This window comes from Acipenser ruthenus, chromosome 6 (assembly GCF_902713425.1).
Source record: "Acipenser ruthenus chromosome 6, fAciRut3.2 maternal haplotype, whole genome shotgun sequence".
In the NCBI taxonomy this organism is placed as follows: Eukaryota; Metazoa; Chordata; class Actinopteri; order Acipenseriformes; family Acipenseridae; genus Acipenser; species Acipenser ruthenus.
The window spans coordinates 24787217-24811276 of NC_081194.1; the positions used below are offsets into that span (position 1 = coordinate 24787217).

The window sequence follows — 24060 nt, forward strand, 5'->3', positions numbered from 1 at the left end:
TACCAGGAAAATGTTGAATAATAGACAAAAATCAGATTTAAATCAGTAAAAACCAACGTCCAGTAAAAAAAAAATCCTGAAATTTTTTGGTAAAATTCAGAATAAACCGGAAACGCGGAACAGTAAGTATACTGTATAGGCATACTGTACAGATTTATATATTTTTTCATAATGTAATGTGTAGCCTACCCAAAACACATTAGTGTTATTTCAGCACAATGATTTATACATTTAAAATACATTGAGCACTATAAATGTATTTGTGCACATTTTTTAATTTTAATTTTTTAAACCCGACACCTCTTAATGTCAGAAAAACATCTGGTTTAGCGAGGGGCTCCTGTATGATTATGAAAAGCTTTTTGATAGAAACACATTTTTTATTTGGGGGTGAAGGTGGGGGCCCAAACTGTAGATTCGGATGGGATTAAACAGCTTTTCATGTGTTTATATATATATATGAAAGTATTAAACGTATTAAAATAGGTAAAATGAAGACAGAACAGAATGCATTGTACAGATGACATTTACATTTAACAAAAACAATGTTATTTTGATTCTTTCACCTTTGCATGTATAGACGTTATCTTTCGGGCACCCTCTGCTGCAGCTAACCACAACTCAACTCCCGTTATTTATTTGAACAATGTTGCATGACTCACGCAATGTATAATGCTAGAGATCTCGCTAAGAAGATGCAAATATTTAAATTAGTATATTGCAGCTGTCTTCATTAACATATTTTTCTCTTAGTACATATGACAAAATTTTCACTTGTTAAGTGTCACAACGAAAATGCAAATTGCGGTATGTTTGCGCTGCAGCTGGCCCATCTTAGTACATCTACACCTTAGTGGCTGTAGCATACGGACTCCACAGTGTGTTTTTTTTACTTTCTTTTCTTTTATTATTTGTCATAGTCTAAGCAGCACTACGCTGCTGAGCTGTAATTGTACCACTGGCTGGTAAAGCAGCACCCTGTTACATGCCCAGTGTAGAGTCCTGGCTTCAAGAACCTGCAAATCCTGAGTGAGCCTCCTTCATTCCCACGCAATGCTACACATTTTTATCATATTTTTAAAATCCATATAATATAAAAAGTAACATGAGCTGCAGGGCATTTCAAAAAAATATTTAATCTTGGAGTTCTGTGCCATTTAACATAACCCCTTGATTAAAATATTTTCTCATAATGCACAGCAGCCTATGTGTGTGTATATATATATATATATATATATATATATATATATATATATATATATATATAAATGTATGTTATCATGGCAACAGACCCCTAAATTGGATAAAATAAATCCTGATATTAGTTACGTTAACATGTATGAACGTTACTAATATTTTTTTCATATTCAGACCCTTTCACATGGGCCTGGTATGTGGGTCGAGTACGAGATTTCACACTGCTTTTGGTAAAGCAGTGTTGACCTGGGTGACAGATGCAAGTGCACAATATGCATGTCAATGCCCCGGAAGCAGCTTGTTACAGACGTTTCCATCCAAGCTTCTCTGGATTGAACCGTCGGCCCCAATGTTGATTAGAGCACATGTTTCTAAATCCTTGCTGCAATCTGGCTCATGCTGTGTCTCAATCAACAAAAATATGGTTAAACAGAATAAAAATAAATGTTCCTTGCGGAAGTGAAACCGTCATTAAGGCTTGGCTGTTTGTTATTGCGTCAGTTCATGAACGGCCGTCAAGCATTTTTTCTCGCTCAACCTGGGTCAAAGCGTGTCAACCCACATCCTGAGGTGGGTCGCTGGGACCTGGGTTAACCCGAGTACGACCCAGGTACACTATGGGATTGTGACCCGGGTAGCCAGAACCCGGGTCGGGACCCGGGTAGGAGTGCCAGTGTGAAAGGGGCTTTAGACTCCTTCCTACGTCATCACCTTCTTCAGTGTGCAGTGCCTGTGTCGCTTAATGTCAACAGCCACCATATTTATCACTAATTACAACAAGCACTGTAAAGCAGACAATAATAGGCCACATTCAAAACAGAGATATGGACAATTAGAGAATTTTACCAGATATCTGAACAAGACAAACACCTTTCGAATTCTATCTTGTCATTAAAAAAAAAAAAAAATGGGGATGACTTTGAACCAACTTCTCTCTGAAGCATTTTTAGCAGCGTTGACCGTTAATTGTGCAGACATAATGAATGCAGCATTTTCCAGAGCAGTTTACACAAAAACAAAATAAACGATCTCAGACAAACAAAAGCAGCTTAAGAAAGAAGGTAAAGGCAACCAGGTTTAAGAAACATAGAATATATACAATAATAATATGGGTCAGAATATATTACTACACAAAAATGTCTGTCGTTGGTTTTGAACTAGTAATGCACTCATGGTTGTACCACTCATATATACAGTGGATCTCCATTTATCCGTGCGCTTGGGGGGACATAGGTCCATGGATCTGTGATAGCCACGGATAAAGGAGGTGTCATTGCATGTGACTAGAATGCATGAATAAAATACACAAACTAGTAATGTAAACCAAATTAGCATTTTCTGGAGATGTATACAATACAATATATTCCAAAGACAGAAGAATGTTTTAAAATGAGTTTACTTTGACAGTGATACTCTTAGCAAAATATTTTCAAAATGTGATACACCTATATTTATGCTTTCCAAAACAACCAAACAGGGTTTAACACTGTTAATAGAACTATATCAATTAATAGCAAAAAACATTAAGATTGCCCCAGTAAAAATGCCATTAGAGCAACGAAAGTGATTACCAGCTTGTTCTTGATTAAAGGGCTCTTAATCATTATGAAAAGCGACGAAGCCTTGTTTAATTAGTGCAAGCACAATAATTAGGCATGATTAATAATTGCCGTCCTTTTAGTCTTCACGAGCCATCAGGTTGAGAAGCTTTAAATCCTTATCTTATGATAGGTAAGCGTATTTAAAAAAAAAAAAATCAGTCTTCTACATTTAGTTGTTCTTTAAGTTCTGATTTGACATAAGAAATTGTATTTTAAAACAATGTGTTTTAGGTATACATTTCTTGTAGCACTGGCAGCAGTAACTGGGTTTAATGCAAATGGTTCCTGTTCGTACTGGGCAACTACTTCGCAATTACAGTAGAACCTTGGGAATGGAGGTTGTTCTTAAGTCTGAAATGTCTGTAACTCTGAAAATGAGTTTCCAGTGGTTTAATAAATGTATACACCTGCTATATACAGCCTTAATCTGATGAATAATACAAGGATACAGCACAGTAATGCAATACTCATATTGTCATGGTTCTAAAGTCTTTAAAACAGTACTATAGATGGAAAAAGGCTACATTTTAGTTACCATTGAAATCATAACTGTAGCAAAAACACAGATTTAAACATCCAGGAAAACCTTGGTTGCATTAGTGTAGGTTGCTTATTTGGCTTAAAACTGTGCTTTGTTTAAAACTAAAATGTTCCTAGTAAAATTGCTCATACTTGCTTTTAAATCTGCCTCACCTCTGTCTGGATAGATTTGTTGGTACAGTAATTTTGAGTGGTTAGGTGATTGCATACTTCCGGCTGAAAGTGTGATGTTCGATAGACCGGTCAGTTCGTAACTCTGAGGTTTTCATGTACATGGTAATGGTCTTGTGAACAACACATTTTGTTACATGGGTACTGTCCTTACCATGCTATTACCATGTTATTACATGGTTATGTATGCCTTACGATGTAAAGTGATACCAAAATTATTTAAATTGAAAAATATGTTTTTTACAGCACTAGTCCTGAATTTGTTGGACAGTAAACATTTTTTTAAATGCGCATGAGCGCAAATACCAGCAATAAAGCATCAGAAACCACATGGTTATTGAGGCAGAAATAAGTTCCTACCTGGTTCATTCCATATTGGAAAGAACCAGCAAAATGCTGGAGTGCTGAGTATTGCCAACCAGTACATTCAAACAATCACCATCCTAATTATCATGCAGTCTTGTCAGAACTGCCATCCTGATTCAGTACCACACTGGGAAAGCAACCACAAACAATATGTTCTATGCAATGAAGTTACTGATTCACAACAATTGTAGTGTGCTCTGAATGCCTTCTCACATACTAATTCAGATTATTATTATTATTATTATTGTTATTATTATTATTTATTTATTTATTTATTTTTTTTTATTTATTTATTTATTTATTTATTTTTTTTTACTACATTCAGAAGTTAATTTGTTGTTGAAACAAGTGTACCTCTGGGGGTATGATTAGTTAATGGTGGAGTGTGGGAGTGAATTTATTCCTGAATGTGAAGGCAAGTGGTAGCGTGTATTAAAACTGAGTGCAGCGATCTCCAACACTGGTCCTGGAGAGCCCCAATCCTGCTTTATAGGTGTCTTTACATCATCAGTGGCTAAACATCTGGAACACCTGTTAATCTTATTAAGACACTAATGGGTGCAATTAAGTAACTGAGAGCTTGGTTGAAATGAAAACCAGAAGACCCTGTAGCTCTGCAGGACCTGGGCTGGAGACCCCTGACCTAGTGTAAACATTTTAATAATCAATTAGATTTATTTTTATTTTTTTATTATTTTACGTTTCAGTATATTCTGTGAAGTAAAGCTAAGGAATACTATATAGAGCTATCCTTGGTGATTTTGTCTATTCGTAAAATAATCCATCTTTTACTTTGTCTGGAAAAAATTTTTTCAAATTTTTTTTTTTTTTTTTTAATCAGCAATTATATTTAGAATTATTGGCATTGAGTTATTATTTTAACAAGGTCTTGGTAACTTTCTAATTCATGATCCGAGAAGCAAATTAATTAGAACCCTATAACAAAACACCTTTAAAGATAATTTTCTAAAGTAATGATGTAATATAGAAATGATGTGTGGTGAACTCAGAAGTAAACATTCCAGAAAATTCTAAAATACATTATTATAAACATTTGAATCAGCTACCTGTTTTTATGAATTGGCTTTTAATTGAAATACATAAATACGTGAATTACTGGTTTTAGGTATTAGCTGGTTTTAACTTGGTTAATGTCCAAAGAGGTTCTGTTTTTTGTTGTTGTTGTTTTTTCCATTAAATGATGCTTTGGCCTTATTGTAGTAATTTCAAATTGGGCCATCTAGTTTAAAAGATTTTGATTTCCATTACACAAGAGTAGATATTAAAACTTCATGCTGATTTGAACTCGGTTCTCGCCAAGATAAGCACCAACTAAGACGTAGCTTTACAGTAAACTAATGTGATCCATCTGTGTCTCCATCCATTTGCGTTTCCTTCCATATGATGATGTAGATATCCTTCTGTCTGGTGTTGATGGCTGAAGTGTAATGCTGGCTCCAGGTATCAGCTTATTGCCTCCCTGGCGCATCAGCACACACAACGGCTGTGATGCTGGCTCTGGGGATCAACCACAGTGTGGTTTCCCCAGCGCATTAGCATGACAACCGTCTGGATTGAGCTAAGTAGGGTACATCTCTGGGGTCTTCAAGTGGGCACCTTCCATCCTCTGTGTTTCATCGACTAGCCCACGACACCTCAAGAGGGCTCGACGGAAATTCTGGCATCCCAGCATTACCCCCCTCCGTCCCCCACTCAACTCAGCCCAGCTTACTTACCCTTACATCAGCGTTTCTTTCTTTCTATTGTGCTTGAGATCCCCAGCCAGAATCTTTCCGTCTAAACCTCAGCCAGTTGCTGCTCCTCTCTGCTGCTTCAGATAAGTTCTTCACTGTGCGACATAACTCTTGGCCACTGAATCCGACGTCTCTGAGAGTGTGCCACAAATCCTTGACAACCCACCTCCACTGGGTAAACCCGGACTCTCCATCATCACTGTTCCGCTTCAGCGGCTAGTTGAGCATACCGGAGTTTCTTCCTCTCATACGCCTCATCTACAGCATCCCCCCATGGCACTGTTTACTCTACCAGGTGAACAAGGCATGCTGATCCAGACCACAAGACAATATCTGGTTGAAGGTTAGTGGTGGCAATCTCAGGTGGAAAAATAAGCCGTTGACCAACATCTGCCAGCATTTTCCAGTCTCTAGCAGCTTCCAGTTGTCCTGGGTCAAGGATTGGTTTTAACACCTTTTCTTGGTGATTGCTCTCCTGGGCAGAGGAATGTTGTCTTTTGTGTGTAATGTTTTGATGGAACAGGTGGCAACTTATTGGTCATGTTACGCTTGTCTTCCAATGCTAAGGCCAAACATCGCAGCACCTAGTCATGGCGCCAAGTAAACCGTCCTTGGCTAAGAGCCACCTTACATCCTGGTCAAAATGTGCCTTAATGTTGCAGGTGATGAACACAAAGGACATGAGGGATCCTCTCCTACCCAGAGGTTTAGGTTCTGTGCTGATGGGAGAACATCATATGTTCACCTGATGAGGAAACTGATCCTGCTCTGTTCCATTGACCATAGGTCTTGCCAGCCAATCTTGCGTTGTTCCACACTCTCCCATCTCATCCATTCTCCCTGCTTGGCCTGGGAAATGGCCTTTACGCACCTCATCCTCTCCTCCTGCTTTTGCACCTCGTTGACTACCAGCTTCCTCCATTGAGCTGGGGCTGCCTTGTGCCATGTAGGAGGAGCTGAACTGAGACCAAGACCCCCTCTTCCATGCTGAACTTGCCCCATGATATCACCAATTCGAAGGACAGCCTTTGCATCCTCTTATACACTCTGTACGGAACTCCATTAGGCCCTGGAGATGATGAAGCCCTTGCTTTTTTCACAGCTCGCTCTACTTCTTTCCACTTAGTTGCACAGTCCTCCATTTGGTATTCTGGTGGATTGATAGGTGGGATGTCTGAAGGAACTGAAATAGGCTCCTGCCTTTTTGAATCTGTATGTGTTTCCTCCAAATATCTCTCCAGCTCAAACGTAGATGCTTTTAGTGTGCCATTCTTCTCACTGGTGAATAACTTCTTTACAAATTTGAATGGGTCTTTATAAACGTTAGCTCTCGCACGCTCCTTCTTTTTGTAGCGTTTCCGTAGGCGCTCAGTTCTGCGCAATGTTGCAAGCTTATCTTTTATGAACCTTTGTAAGAGATTGAGTCCCTCCATCTGACTTTGTTCTGCTCTTCTCCATTGCTTCCTCAGCTGTTTCCTTTTTCTAACTAAGCGTTCAATCTCCTGCTGCCGTCTAGACTTTCCAGGAATAGTTTGTACTTTTTCCTTCCTTTTTTCAACTTCAAACCTCTCGTTTCCATATGCGTAGATGATGTCCCCAAATTTATCCAGCTTCTTTTCAACTGTTCCACTTAATCTTTCCAATGCAAAGCAGAGTTCTGTGTTTACTGTGTCCCATGCAGTTTTCTCACAAGCTCTTGGCCATTTATCTCCAGGCTTGTGCCCGTTGAGGATCTTTTCTCTCTTATGCTGGTTTGTCTGACCGGGTTCACAAGGATCATTAGGTTCATCACTAACATAACATCAAGTACAGCATTTTTCTTTCTGAATGGCTAGAACTCAGTTAAAGGACAAATATATATTAAACTGTAGAAACATATAGCTTTAGCAAATGTTAGCTGTGGGCTTTCTTATTTCCCCTTTGAAAACAAGTTGTGCTAATTGTACTTATTTTTAATATTTGAGGAAATAACTAATTAGAATTCAGCATCTGAAAACCGGTTTTCTGACTTGCTAGAACACTATAATTTAATTTAATAACTGTATAATTGTATGTTAATATGCCAAGAAGAGGTTCATGTAAGTGTGTTCTGTTGGTGTTAGGAGAATTTGGATTATGGTCAAACTCAATATGGCTGAATTTTAAACTAAACTACTAAGAAAAAAAGTAATTGAAGTGAATGTTGCTAAATAAATTATAAGAAGAAAACAAACAAAAAACACCCACACCAGAGTAATTCTACAACAATGGTTTAATTGCTTTAAGCAAATGGCAATTTTTTATTTTATTTGAAACAGATGAGCAGCTGCAGCCACAGATGGGGGACCACCCTCTTGCCCCTTAACTGTGTCAGGGTAATTGGTGTTACAACTGTTATCACTTGTGCAGCTGCAAGGTAACCATACTGGGACTGGGGCTGCTCTATCCAGTCTGTTAATAGTATTGACTACTCCATTTTCATTATGTCATTAAAAGAACAGAATTTTGTATTTTTTTGCTTTTTTTGTTTTTCAATGCAACAGGAGATGCAGTTTGTAAGAGGGAGAAATGATCTGAGCCACAGATTATGCACCCAAGATTTACCACCAAACAAATGACAGCAAAGAAGCTGCAGGCTTTCAAACTGAAATTAGGTGTGCTGTGTTTGTATTTGGACTCCAGAAATGAATGAATTTGAGATTTCAGTGATAATGGAATTTCTGTGCCTTGTTACAAGGTCAAAAATGTCTGATTATTACCATGGAATATGCCATAGCAATGTCATTGTCATCATTAAACTATAACATTTATCTATTTATTTATTTATTTACCTCTATATGTCTGTGTGGAAAGGTGGTGGACAATTCACTGGCACACAGGAGACAGAATTTCATTTGTAACCTCGCTCAGGTGCACTGTTTTATTTTAGCCCGCAGAGGGCGCTGTTGTCCGTGGCCTGAATACCGACAACGGTAATCAGGTCCATGGGAATACCAACACAGGTAAACAGTCCACAATTTTGTTGCACTCACAGGTGCTCTGAAAATAATAATAATAAATGACAAAAGGTGAAAGAAAAAGGGAAAATAAAACACAGTAATAAAACTACAAAATAAAGGTGCTGCACTCTGCAGCTTCACCCCGTCCGTCGCTACCCATGCGCCCTGGTCTCCGTCCTACGCTCACTGGTTCCCTAAGTAATTAGCTGTATACTCTCTGGGGTTCTGCCCAAGTCTTTTCCCCGCTACTAAAAACTATCTTTTTTTTATTTTTATTTTGGTCCTCTCCTGCTGTGCTTGGTCCAGCAACAGCGCTTCCGCTGGCTCGTATCTCATCTTTGAGGGGCAGATCTGAGGGAACAACAGAGCGTTATTTAAAGGATCAGAAATCCCCCAAGGCCCACCTCTCAGCCACTCAGAGAGAGGGAAATCCAACACACCCTCTTCCCCACCTCTCCGTGTCATTGCCATGATTGACAGGCTGCTGCCCTCTTCCTGCAGCACCATACATACGCCAGTCAGTACAGATCTCCCCTGTTACAGTCTGAAATAACACTGTGTAACAAATTTTTTTTTTTTTTTGGTTCCTGGGTAGTAAGTGTTATTTCCTAATTGCTTATGCCTCAAAAGTATAGAAAATGGCTATTATTCCCCACAAACTTTGCTTTTGTGACCAGGACAGTGATATTTTGAAATGTACCTATTTTCCAGAACATTCCAGACAGATTCAGTGCTGAATAAACTTGGAGTAACTTCTAGAACTTTCTAGAACTTTCCAGTAATATAAATAGTAATATAAATACAGGGGCCTTAAGCCCACCAGTTCAGTTTAGTTCCAGCTGCCTAAGTGGATACATATCTGCATTTTTCTGAGATGGCATCAAGGTCATAGGAGGCTTCAAAATGGTGGCATTCCTGATGGGTCTCCAAGGCGGTTTTACCAAGTTTCCCTGCTATCTTTGCCTTTGGGACAGCAGGGACACCAAGGCGCACTACCACAGGCGGGACTGGCCACAGCGGACCGAGTTCTCTGTGGGGAGGAACAACGTCAAGTGGGAGCCACTGGTGGACCCCCGGAAGGTGCTGATGCCACCACTGCACATCAAATTGGGCATTATGAAACAATTTGTCAGAGCTCTAGATAAGGAGTCGGCAGCCTTCAAGTACCTTCAAGACTTCTTCCCGAAGCTGTCTGAGGCAAAGGTCAAAGCCGGTGTCTTCGTCGGACCACAGATAAAGAAGATCCTGGAGTGCAATGAATTCCCCAAGAAGCTCACTAGTAAGGAGAAAGCGGCTTGGAACAGCTTTGTCGCAGTGGTTCGGGGCTTCCTGGGCAATCACAAGGCCAAAAACTATGTGGAGCTGGTTGAGACTCTGGTGAAGAACTACGGCACAATGGGCTGTAGGATGTCCCTCAAAGTCCATATCCTTGATGCTCATCTTGATAAATTCAAGGAGAACATGGGAGCGTACTCGGAGGAGCAAGGCGAGCGCTTCCACCAGGATATACTGGACTTTGAACGCCGCTAACAAGGACAGTATAACGAGAACATGATGGGAGACTACATTTGGGGGCTGATTCGTGAAAGTGATTTACAGTATAATCGTAAATCTCGAAAAACTACTCACTTCTAAATCTTTTGTAGTCATTTTTGTATTACTTTAGTATAAATACATGTTAATTTGGATTCATATGTTGTTTATTTCTGACTTATGTGAACGAAAAGACACAAATTCGCCCGTTTTCTCATTGGAAATAGGTACATTTCAAAATATCACTGTCCTGGTCACAAAAGCAAAGTTTGTGGGGAATAATAGCCATTTTCTATACTTTTGAGGCATAAGCAATTAGGAAATAACACTTACTACCCAGGAACAAAAATTGTGTTACATAGTGTAATCATTGTAGTCCACTGAAAGACTTATTTTTAAGAGCAGGGCTTGAGCGTCCCTGTGAAGCGTTTCATTAGTAAGCAGTGGTTTTAGAACATGTGACATTTATTAGTGTCAAGGAACATGTAAAATAATATTTTAAAACCTTTCTGTTTCAGCTGTCTCTTAATAGCTATAGCTAAGTGTCATTGTCTGATGTATTTTCCATTAACACAAATGATGCAAACTGTAGAGTAAAAGGCTTTGATAAATGAGGGGCAAAATATATTTAAAAGCTAACACATGTGAAATTGGCCTGAGAAATCAAAGGGAAATGTATGGGAAAACTGCAACAAAAACAATCTTGTCTGATTAAAAGCCTCACAAAAAAGAATATGCCAGATGATCCATTAATATGTTGCTTGTGTTCTCTTTGCTCTTTAAGAAACCAAATGGCAAAGTCATAATCAATGTTAAAAGATTACAGAGAAAACTTTGAAATGAACAGAGTTTATAAACAGCAGTAACCAAGAAAAGTAATTTTCATCAAATGGAAGGCCAAAGTAAAATGAGGTCTGGTGCTCTGAGTGCTATCATTAGAGAAAAGTGGGCACCATACTGCCAGAGACAATGTGGAACAGACATCTAAAGCTGTCATTCGCCTCCCAGAGGCCTGAGCTAAGCCCCCATCACAAATAAAATTAGTTTGGTGACTTCTGCTATGCCCTGTTGAACTGCTATCCTCAGCATAGATCCATGCGATGGTTTGACAGAATTGTCAACTGTTTATTTTTCCCAAACAAAACAAATAAAACAGAGCATGACAAATCAAAACAAACACAAATAAGTATATACTAAAGAGCTCATACACACAGCAGAGAGAAAGATGAAAAACAAGAAAAGGAAAGCATAGTTATTCCAGAAGGAGTTTGGCCAGGGAGGTGGAGACCCATGTCTCCACTGTCCCCGGTCTCGTCCCGTTTAGTCTAGCTGTTGCCCACACCAGGTGAACAATATCTCTAAACACAGTTAACCAGTAGTAGGCTGCAGCCATTGCAGGCTCAATCCAAAGTTTGAGAATAACATTTTTGCAGCTGTCAACCCTGCCAACAGAATTTTACATTGCATTGCATTAAGGTCAACTAGTGAATCATCATTGAGCAAAAATAAAAAGGGTTCTGGCAGCAGCTGAGAACGTAACAATATAGAAAGCACATTGGCCACGTATTTCCAAAATGCTGCAATTACTGAGCAGTCCCAGAACATATCAAGCACAGTACCAGGTGCACCAAGGTTGCAAATATTACAAGAAAAATCAGGGATAAGTTTCATACAAAATGTCTGTGGAGTTGCATACGCTCTATGAATAAGTTTATAATGTATTATGGGCAGCAATGTGGAGTAGTGGTTAGGGCTCTGGACTCATGACCGGAGGGTTGTGGGTTCAATCCCTGGTGGGTGACGCTGCTGCTGTATCCTTGAGCAAGGTACTTTACCTAGATTGCTCCAGTAAAAACCCAACTGTATAAATGGGTAATTGTATGTAAAAATAATGTGATATCTTGTAACAATTGTAAGTCGCCCTGGATAAGGGCGTCTGCTAAGAAATAAATAATAATACTAATAATTAATTGATGGGTGTTTTTTTTTGAGGCTGCAAAGGTATTTGACCATACATTATCCCAATTAGGGGGGCTTCCCAAACTCCCCAATTCCCAATCCCAAATGTTTTTCAGTGCTTTTCCATGTTCTCAGTGAGTCAGCTATAATAGGACCACATTTCAAGTCAATATTTCTAGAGCTAATACCAACAAAAGGCATGTCTTGTAATCTGTGAGGTGATACCAAGGCTTCCTCCACAGAACGTCAGGTTCTCAAAGCTTTAATCCGAAAAGCCCAGTAATAATACTTGAAACAGACAGTCTACCTGATAATTTAGCTCACTGAAAAATAGTTAAGCGTACACGTTGCCCCCCCCCCCCCAATTAAATGTTGAGATCATTGAATGGGCTTCTTCAAAATATTTTGGAGGAGGAGCTAGAGGCAACATAGAAAACAAAAAATATGTGGCAGAACATTCATTTTGATTGTAGCTATCCTACCTTGCAAGGAGAACTGCCAAGCAGACCCTCTGCATCAATTAATAAAAATTATGCCTAGACATCGGATGTAAAAAGGGATAGATTTGTGTGCCTAGATATGTACAACTTTTATCTATAGGGATGATGGGGAGTAATATAACGTTCCTTGCAATAGAATTCAAAGGAAACAAAGTTGATTTGGTCCAGTTAATTTTGTAACCTGACACATATTCTCAAAAGCCTCAAACAATGTTAAAACATGTGGTACAGATTTGAAATGTTGGAGATGTACAAAACGACATCATCAGCATAGAAAAAAATGGCATGTTTTCAACCTTTAATTTCAATAGGAGTAATAAGAGTGTTTTGTCTAATGGCTTGTGCTAAAGGTTCCAGAGACAATGCAAATAGAAGGGTAGACAAAGGACATCCTTGTCGTGTTCCCCTCCCCAGAGAGAAGTGGCAAGATTCAGTGCCACCTGTGAGAACCGAGGCCAAAGGAGTGCTATACAAGGTTTTCACCATACCAATAAAGCCAGAGCCAAATCCAAAATGTTGCAAAACTAGCCAGAGGTAATCCCATTCCACCTGATCGAAGGCCTTTTCAGCATCCAGGGAGAGGACTGCACAATCAGCAGCAGAGATAAATACTCAAAACGCAGCATTTACCTCCTCTGGCTTTGAAACTAAAACATCTTTCTCTGTTCTAATTGCATTGCTAGAGGCCAGAGATTCATTGTGTTTCAGTCTCAATGCCAGCAGCCTACTCAGTCTATCCCCTTGAAAATAATATTTCTGTCTAGTGCGGTGCCTAATAAATTCAGCTCTGGATAAAGACAATGCATTAAACTCACCCATTAATACATTCAGTAGAATCTGTTTTTTAAAATGTTACTTCATTAAAGAAACCTGGATGATCAACCGCCCTCCAGGGCACATACCTACATAAAGACTGAGGTATCTTTGGTGAAGCAGGGCATTCAAGTGTGTCAAAATGTGTAACATGTTGTATTGCCGAACAAAACGGAGTAATTACTGGTTTATTGCATGGAAACTACATTGTTATTGATAGTTTGCATACTACAAGTGATTTTTTGCTACTGTTTAGTACAATTATATGTATACCTTCTAATTATCCCCTTGAAATAATGAGTGCACAGTTATAGAATGTATTTAGATGTTCTCTATTGCTAACTGGTGATATAAGTGCCCTGAATAGGAATATTTACTTTGCAATCCTTTTTTGCTTGGTAACACCAATCACCAATACCATTGACCTTTATTTATAAATAGTATTCTGAAAAATATTACATAAATTGCAAATATGTGTACACCATGCACAGTCCATTTCATTTACCAGTAAAGGTCATTCTGCACTTAGGTTAGCCTGGTTATGTGTGGCAAAGGACAGAAAAATAGAAATTGCAGGAATCTGTAAGATTGAAAATGATCCATTGTCAAAAGCTAAGATTGCTTGTTTTTCTTTTTGGCTTGCTTGAAATTGGCTTTGTGTTTGCCATTTGTTTTCTGTAACCCTTTGAGGTGAACAGCTCCTATGTTGAATCTACTGCTCCCTTTATTATTGACCAGACAGGTGTATTGTGTGCCTGCTGGTTGAATGCCTGTTTTGTGGAGTACACAGATAGAAATCTAAACATTGAGACAATTGCTCGGCGCATCAGAGGTCGCGGTTACATCAAGCAGTTAGAAAAAGGGCTCCGATATACAGCAAATGCCAATCAACTTTTTAGTACATGCCCACTTCTATTTCCAGCAAGATGAGGGACAGTGATGAGGAACATGAAGAAACACTCGTTGTATGTGATCAATAGAAGGCATAGGAGACAGAGAAGACAAGTGTGGGGACACAGAATACCACAGTGTAGGGAGGAGTTAGGGGAATTCCACACGCTCATAGGAGAACTGTCTTCCCATGAAGACAAGTTCTTTCAATATTTCAGGATGTCTGAGTGCCAGTTCAACGATATTCTGGCGCTATTGGAAGATGACCTTCTAAAGGAGACGATCAAGTTCAGGAAGCCCATAGGAGCAAAGGAAAGGCTTGCAATATGCCTCAGGTGAGTACAAATATGAATTATTCATTGTTCATTCTTTGTAGTACATATTGGAAATGCCTATATGTACAGATCATTTTTTTACGACCTATTACTTAGGTTTTAATATACCATACTAGGTTTTCATTTTATGTAGTACTGTAAAAATGGGTACTGGCTATACGCACACTCCACGCATGGCAGGTTTGGTATAGTCAAGTGCTGAAAATTATGCTGTGGGTATTGCCTCAAGGAAGTAGGCACGGTTGCCTTTGTTACAACCACTTGCCATTAAAGTAAAACATAAAATAAGAACATGTTATGTATTGTTTATTACAGCTTACTTAATATGATGGTACTCCATAAATTATGTATATATTTGTACTGATTATTATTATTATTATTATTATTATTATTATTATTATTATTATTATTATTATTATTATTATTTAAAGCAAAAAAAAGGAACTACAATATGCAGTCTGACATGTCTTTATTGAGCATATAAGATCATACATAGTGCTTGTGCTTTAATTATACATTAATGACTGCTTATCAAATAATTTATAACACTTCAAACAAAAACAAAAAAATTCCTTGATGTATGCTAGTACCAGTTTTCTGACATGATGTTCTGCGGTGGAACATTGGAGGGCAGTCTTCTCTGTAGTAAAAAATTGCAATGCCTGTATTTACTGTTTATCGTTTTTAAAATAATATATAAAATAACACCATGTATTGTGTATTACAACTTACTTAATATATTATTGGTTATATTAAAACTACAGGACTTTGCAGTAATTTCATTACTTGACACATGGCCCTTTTTATTGAACTGTACAATTCTACAACAACAATATATTCGGTTTATGTAGCTCAGAATGTAACTCATCCCAAAATCCAAGCAGGTCATGCTTTGCAGATTCGGTACATTATGGAAATCTCCCATAGCCCCTGATGATGGGCCGGGACCGTGGGTGTCCCCCCAGGTGCTGGCTGGGCAGATGGGAACAGGACCTCCATCTCAGCTTGGTGTACAATTTGATATATTTTGAATTTGACCTCCGCTTTTGTTCTGTCAGACAGCCTTCTAAGACTGGTAGCCATTGAATTAAAGAAGTGACATATTTCATCTTCATCTTTGACTGCCACTGGCTTTGAGGTTTTTGCCTTGAGGTAATTTAAGATTGATTGGTCCACCTCAAGACTAGTATCACACTTTGTCTTCTTAGTGGGGACTGTCAAAGATGACACTGAATCTGGTACTGAGGAAAAAGAAACATTGTTCTGATCAGTCTGTATGTGCTTCCTCATTGCTGTCACCAACATACTCCCCATCCGCCTCGTCTCTTTCACCACTGTGCTATCACTTAGCTATCACTAAGGAGCAGGTTACCTGAGGTACTGAAAAATAAGGGCAATTAATACATACAACATTAACAATCAAAACACAGCCATTATATACTTTAGTGTTTTTTACAATTGTGCATATGATGTGTCTTCTGTTAAATTACTTACTCTCTGTGCTGAAGGTGTGGAATGATGAAATCAAGTATGCTGGCAAACTTGTATTTCTTCACTGTCTTTGCTGCATCTCCACTTTTGGAGGCTGTCTTCTGCCTATTGTGGAAAGCATCTCTGACATGTGTCCATCTCTTACGGGCTTTGTCTCCTGCAATCTCCTGCAGTCTGTTACAATATATATATATAATCTTTAAATTATCCTATTTTTTAGGTTTTTGGCCACTGGAGATTCTTACAAGATCATTTCCTTCAGCTACCGAGTTGGCAAGTCAACCATTGTCAACATTGTGCCTGAGGTATGTGAGTTGATTTGGCGAAGACTACAGCCACTGTACATGCCAGTTCCAGAGGAGGAGGACTGGGTAAAACTAGCTGATGGATATCAGAAGAGATAGCAGTTTCCAAATTGAATTGGTGCCATTGATGGCAAGCTTGTGGTAATCAATCATCAATCAATCAATTTTTATTTTATATAGCGCCTTTCATAGTGGACCACCATCACAAAGTGCTTTACAAGATGCAGTAAAAACAAGAAAATCCATAGTACTTTAAATACAGAGAAATGCATAATACAGGCTCCCCCAAACACAGGATCCACCTTTTACAGCTACAAAGGTACATTTTCTGGGTGCTGATGTCATTGGTGGATCACATGTACTGCTATACTATCATTGATGTTGGAGCATACAGATCCAACAGTGATGGTGGCATATTTGCAAAAAGTACACTCGGGAAAGCCTTGCAAAATAACAGTCTCTATTCCACCTGCTAAACCTCTACCTGGTGCACCAGAACTTGGAAACGTACCACATGTGATAGTAGGAGATGTGGCATTTCCCTTGAAATGAAATCTGATGAGACCCTACCCTGGACAAAACTTTGATGACAACAAACACATTTACAGCTACAGGCTGTCAGGAGCTTGCAGAGTAGAGAAAAGTGCATTAGGCATTCTGGCTGCAAGGTGAAGGATCTACCAGAGGAGGATACAGCTTCATCCACAAAATGTAGACAAAGTCATCAAGGCTATATGTGTACTGCACAATTTCATACAGAAGACATCAGTCTGTGCACCCAATCAAGCGCAAGTGGAGCCTCAGCTGCCAAGTACTCGTGATCGTCCTGGTGCTATAGAAATCCTCAGTTTGAGAAGTATCAAAAGAAGCCTTTACAGTGAGAGAGACATTAAAAAATTATTTCATGTCCCCAGCTGGTGACGTCTCATGATAAAGAAGCGCCTTTTTTGGACAGGCACATTGAATGAAGAGCCCATACATAAAACATTAGCTTCCATGATATTACAAAATGCAATATCTATTTGTATATGTATATGTTCTTGGTATGGAAATGCCAAATATTGAAAGTTTATTTCTTACAAAGTTGTACTATTAAACATCTTATTCATCTGATTTCAAATGTTTATATTTATTTGCAGCTTCTTTCAAGATTTTCAATAATATTGATACTAGGGTGTGCAGTTTAGAGGAATTTAATTTTCCCCTTTAACATTTACCATCAATTACAGAAATCAGCAAATAGTTATAAGAGAAAAGAGGGGAGAGAGAAGGGAAAGAGGTAGAAGTCAGGAAAGAACGACAGAGGGAAACAGTAGGTCTGCCAGGTGGGAAGCAGAGAAAGCATCAGCCAACCAAAACAGGAGCATCAAGAAAGGGATGGGAGCTGGAGGCAATCAAAATAAGATAAGAAAGGTTGCCTTGCTGTATACAATTTCTCAGTGGAGCCACAAAGAGTAAACTTAATTTTTTCAAACTTGAGAAAATGCAACACTTCTCTAATCCAGCAGATGTGAGTGGGCGGGGCAGTTTGCTTCCAATTTAGCAAAATTAAGCATCTAGCCAGGAGAGTTACAAATGCCACAGTGTCTGATTCTAATTTGGGCAAACAAATAGTGCTGGGTACCACACCAAACAAAGCAGTAAGCGGTATGAGGTCAATGTGCAGCTGCAAAATGTGTGAAATACTCTCAGAAATAGAGGACCAATAAGAGTTCAGCTGGGGGCAGGACCACAACATATGTAAAAGTGTAGCAGGGGCTTGTTTACATCTGTCACATGTTGGGTCAGTTTCAGGGTAAATCTTGGAAAGTTTAAGCTTAGTCAAATGAATACAATGGAACATTTTAAATTGTATTAGCCCATGCCTTGCACAGATAGAAGAGGAGTGTATGCGGGACAGCACTGCCTCCCAGTCCTCATCTGCAATAGCGTGGCTAAATCTTGTTCCCAAAGTATTTTTAATGTGAACAGTGACGGGCAATGTAAGGCAAACATTTTTTAATAGATTTGGGATACTAAGCCCTTAGAAATTGGAATCAAACTAAGAATTTAGTCAGTTGGGTAATTTGGAGGTAATGTGGGAAACTGGGTGCTTGTAAGTAGCGAAAGAAATGAATTCAAGGGAGGTCGAGGTAGCGTTTCTAGATAACGTTGCTCACACAATTCGATCGTATTACCTGTCGTATTTTACCGACGTCAATTTACCTGGTATATGATGGGTGGATCACAGTCATTTCCTGCGTTGAATGTTAAGAAACATGGCTGCTCTATTGCATGCTGTGCATAGACAGAGACAACTGCAGCGACAGAGAGAATCAGCTCAAAGAAATCTCAATAGAAGATGTGTGTGCAGTATCTTTGATATGCTTTCTGATCAGGAAATTATATTGAAATACTGCTTGAAGAGGGAGGTTATTTTTAAGTTTTAAGTTTTTTAAGTTTTGTGATTCCTTCGCTAGCAGCACTCAATTTGTTTGCAATGCCTGTCCATTTCGTCTTTTTTGTTGCTGTTTGGGCACAAGCCATTATTGTTTTTCCTATCCGCCTTTTCTCCCAACACAAAATTTCTCCTACAACTTTGCTTTATATATAGGCTCATTATATATATATATATTCTGTTGTTGTTGTTGTGTCTCACCTGTTCTGACAGATTTACTAATTATTTTGGACAATATTTATTTAGCCTTATTTAGTTAAAAAATGTGGTTATTTTCCAGTTGTAAATATATACATTATTGTGGATATATACAATCCTGCATAGGGTAAAGATTGGGTGTTAGGTCGTTGAAAACAGTATTTTCTGTCTCTTACATGAATAATGATTATGCAAACATGATTTCCTAAACAATCAAAATACATGTTCCCCCTGTGCTGCGTGATTCATCTAGTTTCAGACAGTACAGTATTGCTAGCCGACACGGCACCGACAAGTAACATAGAAGCAGGTGATAAATGGTCGAGTTTGCAGGTGATAACTGGTCATAAGACCTATCGTATTTGAACTTACGATGTCGCAATATAGAACCGAGCCCCTGATTCCTAGTGCAAATTATAAACTGGAAGATATGAAAAGACACCTTGATGTCTTCAATATCTTCCATGACAGCAGGTGGTTTGACAGGTGTTTTCTTTGATTTTGCGTGGTGCAGTGATATGTGGCTAAGCACAGTTGCAGTGATTTGCCATTGTTCCTAAGTACAGTAGTTCCTAATCGTGACATTGTGCTGGATATTGTAACGGCTTTGAACACTGAAGGACCAATCAGCATGCAGCATTCTAATACTCTGTTTTATAAGGAGGCAGTGTGGTCCAGTGGTTAAAGAAAAGGGCTTGTAACCAGGTCCCCAGTTCAAATCCCGAGCATTACTCATCAGACCAGAGAACCTTTTACCACATGTTTGCTGTGTCTCCCACATGCCTTTTGGCAAAATCCAAACGGGATTTGATATGGGTTTTTTTCAGCAATGGCTTTCTTCTCGCCACTCATCCATAAAGCCCAGCTTTGTGGAGTGTCCGGGTTATAGTTGTCCCATGGATGGTTTCTCCCATCTCAGCTGTGGATCTCTCCAGCTCCTTCAGAGTTACCATTGGCCTCTTGGTTGCTTCTCTGACTAATGCCCTCCTTACCTGGTCACTGAGTTTTGGTGGACGGCCTTCTCTAGGCAGAGTCGCTGTTGTGCCATATTCTTTCCATTTTTTAATAATGGATTTAACGGTGCTCTGGGGGATGTTCAAAGTTTGGGATATTTTTTTATAACCCAACCCTGATTGGTGCTTCTCCAGAACTTTATCCCAGACTTGTTTTGATAGCTGCTTGGTCTTCATGATGCTGTGTGTTTAGATATGCTCTCTAACAAACTCTGGGGCCTTCCAGAAACAGGTGTATTGAGATCATGTGACACTTTAATTGCACACAGGTGGACTCCATTCAACTAATTATGTGACTTCTGAAGGCAATTGGTTGCACCAGATCTTATTTAGGGGTGTCACAGCAAAGGGGGTGAATACTTATGCAATCAAGACTTTTCAGTTTTTTATTTGTAAATAATTTTGAAAAATATGTAGATTTTTTTCCCCACTTCGACATTATGGACTATTTTGTGTAGATCAGTGACAAAAAATCCTAATTAAATCCATTTTAATTCCAGGTTGTAACACTACAAAATGTGGAAAAGTCCAAGGGGGGTGAATACTTATGCAAGGCACTGTATCCATATTCATAACATACCATCTCCTTTATTGTGCCGGTAACAGTGTTTAACATGATGGTATTTTATTGGGGGTTGCATAAACGCCATTTACCGTCAAAAAATCGGTATTGTGTTGGTACATGACCCTTATCGGCATCATATTTAACACGTGAATTAATAGAATTATTCTAAAATTAATAATAATTACAAGGTACAGTATGTACCAGTATAGGAAGCAAGTTACATAAATGATGAAAAGTCTCTCTACTGGTGCAGAAGAAGCTGGAATACAAAGATATCTTGGAGCAATCTTTGCCAGAGATGGGTACTGGCTCCCATGTCCTTTCCAAAACTCCAGAGGATTTGCTTCTCAGGCATACATGGTTCAGAGGTAGTTTACAATCTCAGCCTCTACTGTAGAAGGTGTGGCCACACTGGAAGGAGCACACAGAAGTGAGCTGAAAAATAATTTTCTTTTCTTTTCAGGTGGTTCACAGATTTCCTTTTCTGTTTGTAAGGACATACAAGCAGTTTCAGCTGCAGCCTTGAGAATAAGGTTCTCCTTTGTGCTCACTGTGTCACTGTATGTGCACCACTGTAACTTGAAACGTGGGTCCAAGACTGAAACTGTTATGAATGCATCACACTCTTCATCAGGTGACAGGCGCTTGTTTACAGGGGTTTGCAAGGCATACACAAAGGGTGACTGAAATTTCTGATGTAAAGTCTTCATCTCAGCCTTCAGAATCCTCACACATGGCACTACCATACTTCCAGTGACAATATTCTCACCTTGAATGCAATGAGTTGCACTTTCAAATGGTGCAAGAATCTCCATCAAGTCACTGAGTACATTCCTATCATAAGCAGTGAGATGCTGTAGTGTCAAGGTCTTGTAGATTCTCATCTGGCACCCTCAGGATGGAGCGGATCATGTGAAGTTGAGAGTTCCAACGTGTTGCACTGGCTGTCTGAAGGCATTTTTCAGACTCTAGTATATCTGATGCACGAGTGGACCTGCAGGCATAAGAGACTACACAAGCAGTTTTGCTCAGAACCTTGTTTTTTGACCACATTTCTGAAACTGTCCTTGATGACCAGCTGTAATGTGTCAGTAAAGCAAGGAATGTGTTCCCACTGTTCCAACTGTGCATAGGTGGTGCTGTCAGAGCTGTAGGCAACAAAGATCTTCATCACCAGTATCATCATCACAAAAAGCACTGGAAGAAACCTTAACAACTATATTCTCAGAGCCAGGTACAGAGAATGCCTTAATGATATTGGCAGCATTATCTGTGGTAATGTTAGTGTCTTTATTTGTGAGATTAAAGCCAGCAATGGTCTCATGATACTGTTCAGCTATACTCTCAGCTGTGTGAGATCCACAAAATTGCTTGCAAGCAAGCATGACAGAGTTCATTGTCCAGTTCTGAATGAAATGAGCAGTAATCCCAATATAGCTGCACATCTGCCTGCTAGACCAGATGTCAATAGTCACACAGACATTCTGGGATTGCTGCATATGAAGGGTGAAACCTTCTTTGAGCTGCATACACTTCTTATGTTGAGACAATATGTTTTCTGCTGGGAACCTCATAACATGGGTCCAGCTAGTTCAAGAATGACTGGAAGTATGTGCTGTCAACCACAGAGAGTGGGATCAAGTCTCCTGCAGTGAAGGTCATTAGGGCATCAGTGATGTCAGTTTGGAGATGGTCTGTGGACTTGTACTTGCTCCTGCTGGTCTGCTTACCCTTTCCTGGCAATTTTGAAGTATACTCTTTGTAGACTTCCTTGTGTTTCATCTGAAACAAAACAAAACAAAACAAAACAAAACAAAAATGATTAACAAGGAGTACGCCTGCATATATCATCTTTTTAAACTGCCTGTAAGGAAGTTATCTTGCATGTAAGCTGTGTATAATTGGTAGAACACACTCAGAATATGTATAAATCTACATTAACAATTTCTTTAGATTACAATATTGTTTTATATTGCACTTAATATGGAAATAAACAAAAAGAAAGAGATTACCTTAAGATGCCTGAGATTGGATGTTGCTTTAGTTGTGACAGAAAGCTCAGCATAGCAACAATTACATTTTACACAGTATTTACCCTTGGCATCTGGCTTATCAAGCACATTATAGTACTGCTGTATCACAGACTGAACTGTACCTGACATCTTTACAATAGGGTTGACTTTCCTAAGTAGAATCATACCACAATGCTTTGTTGTATTTTTTGTATGTTTAATAGCCTTCTAAAATCTATGCATGGTATTTATAGTCATTAATAGTTACAGCTGGTGATTTACTCAGAACATCAAAGCATCCAATAAATGGCAATTTAATAATGTATTTGTTTGTCAAACTGTGTCATTCCTTCATACTTCAGAGTTTGAGAAGATCATGAACAGGTGAGTTTGATTGAGCTGGATGCATGGTAATTGTAGAGGTATGATTTGTAGGTCTCATCTTGATGAATAGGGGTTACACACAGGTGAAAACAACTTTTGCAATTTATTGAACAGTATTTAAATGCATTTTAAATGTTTTTGAAGCTTTCCCATGATTTTGAACTGCAATTACTTGTATTTCAGAATAGGCAATTACCAAGTGAAATGCAAATAGTTCACAGTTTTGCATTTAAATACTTTTAAATGCAAAATGGATTTGCATTTGACCCCAAGTCTGGTTTGTATAGGTGTATTTATTTTGGCCATAGTGCCTTTTTGTTTTGTTTTGTTTGGGTATCTGAAAGGGAAAATATGCTAATTTTGATGTAAAACAGCCAACTTCCAAAATCCCCAAATTCCTGTAGCACAGAGCGTCACAAGGGCCTCGGCAGAGAAGGGGTTAAATTACTCTTTGTAGACCTAATTAAAATTAAGCAATGATACTAAACTGACCAACAGCATCCAAATGCAAAAGTATTGAAAGAAAATATTAGTCCTGAACCATTGTGAAACTAGAATGAACTGCGTGAAGCTGCAAAACGAAAGATATCTGGAAACTGCTTTAAATGAAATGCTGCATTATATCGGCATATTGATTGAATTCAAGTGGAAAGGCCCTATCCAGAGTCGAATGTATCTACTGTATTTCACATGAGGTGCAGTTCTACATGATTTGCACATGAATTGCCACTGGGGTACCAGGAACATAATAAATAAAAAGTTTAATGTCTATTAATACACTGTAATGTGTATTGTGTCTAATTGTATAATACATTGGTATGAGAGATGCAATAACATTTTATTGAGCTTATTTATCACAGTTACAAAATGACAAGTGTGTAATAATGGCATGTCCATTTCTTTCCCTTGGCTGCAAAAATGCAGTTGGGTTTTTGGGGATTACACTTTCATTTCGGTTTTACTGAAAACAGATTGGATGTCAAAAACAGCTGAAAGATTTGATGAAAAACGATCCAA

At 38.8% G+C, this 24060-nt stretch overlaps 1 protein-coding gene across 1 annotated transcript in view; it reads left to right on the forward strand.

Moving 5' to 3' along the window:
* The first annotated feature begins 14360 nt into the window (after positions 1–14360).
* Positions 14361–24060, forward strand: part of LOC117410877 (gamma-2-syntrophin) — a 67758-nt gene continuing 58058 nt past the window's right edge. The window contains exons 1-2 of the mRNA XM_059025946.1: positions 14361–14638; positions 16350–16434. Coding sequence (XP_058881929.1) covers positions 14361–14638; positions 16350–16434 — 363 coding nt within the window. The remainder of the gene's footprint in view (positions 14639–16349; positions 16435–24060) is intronic.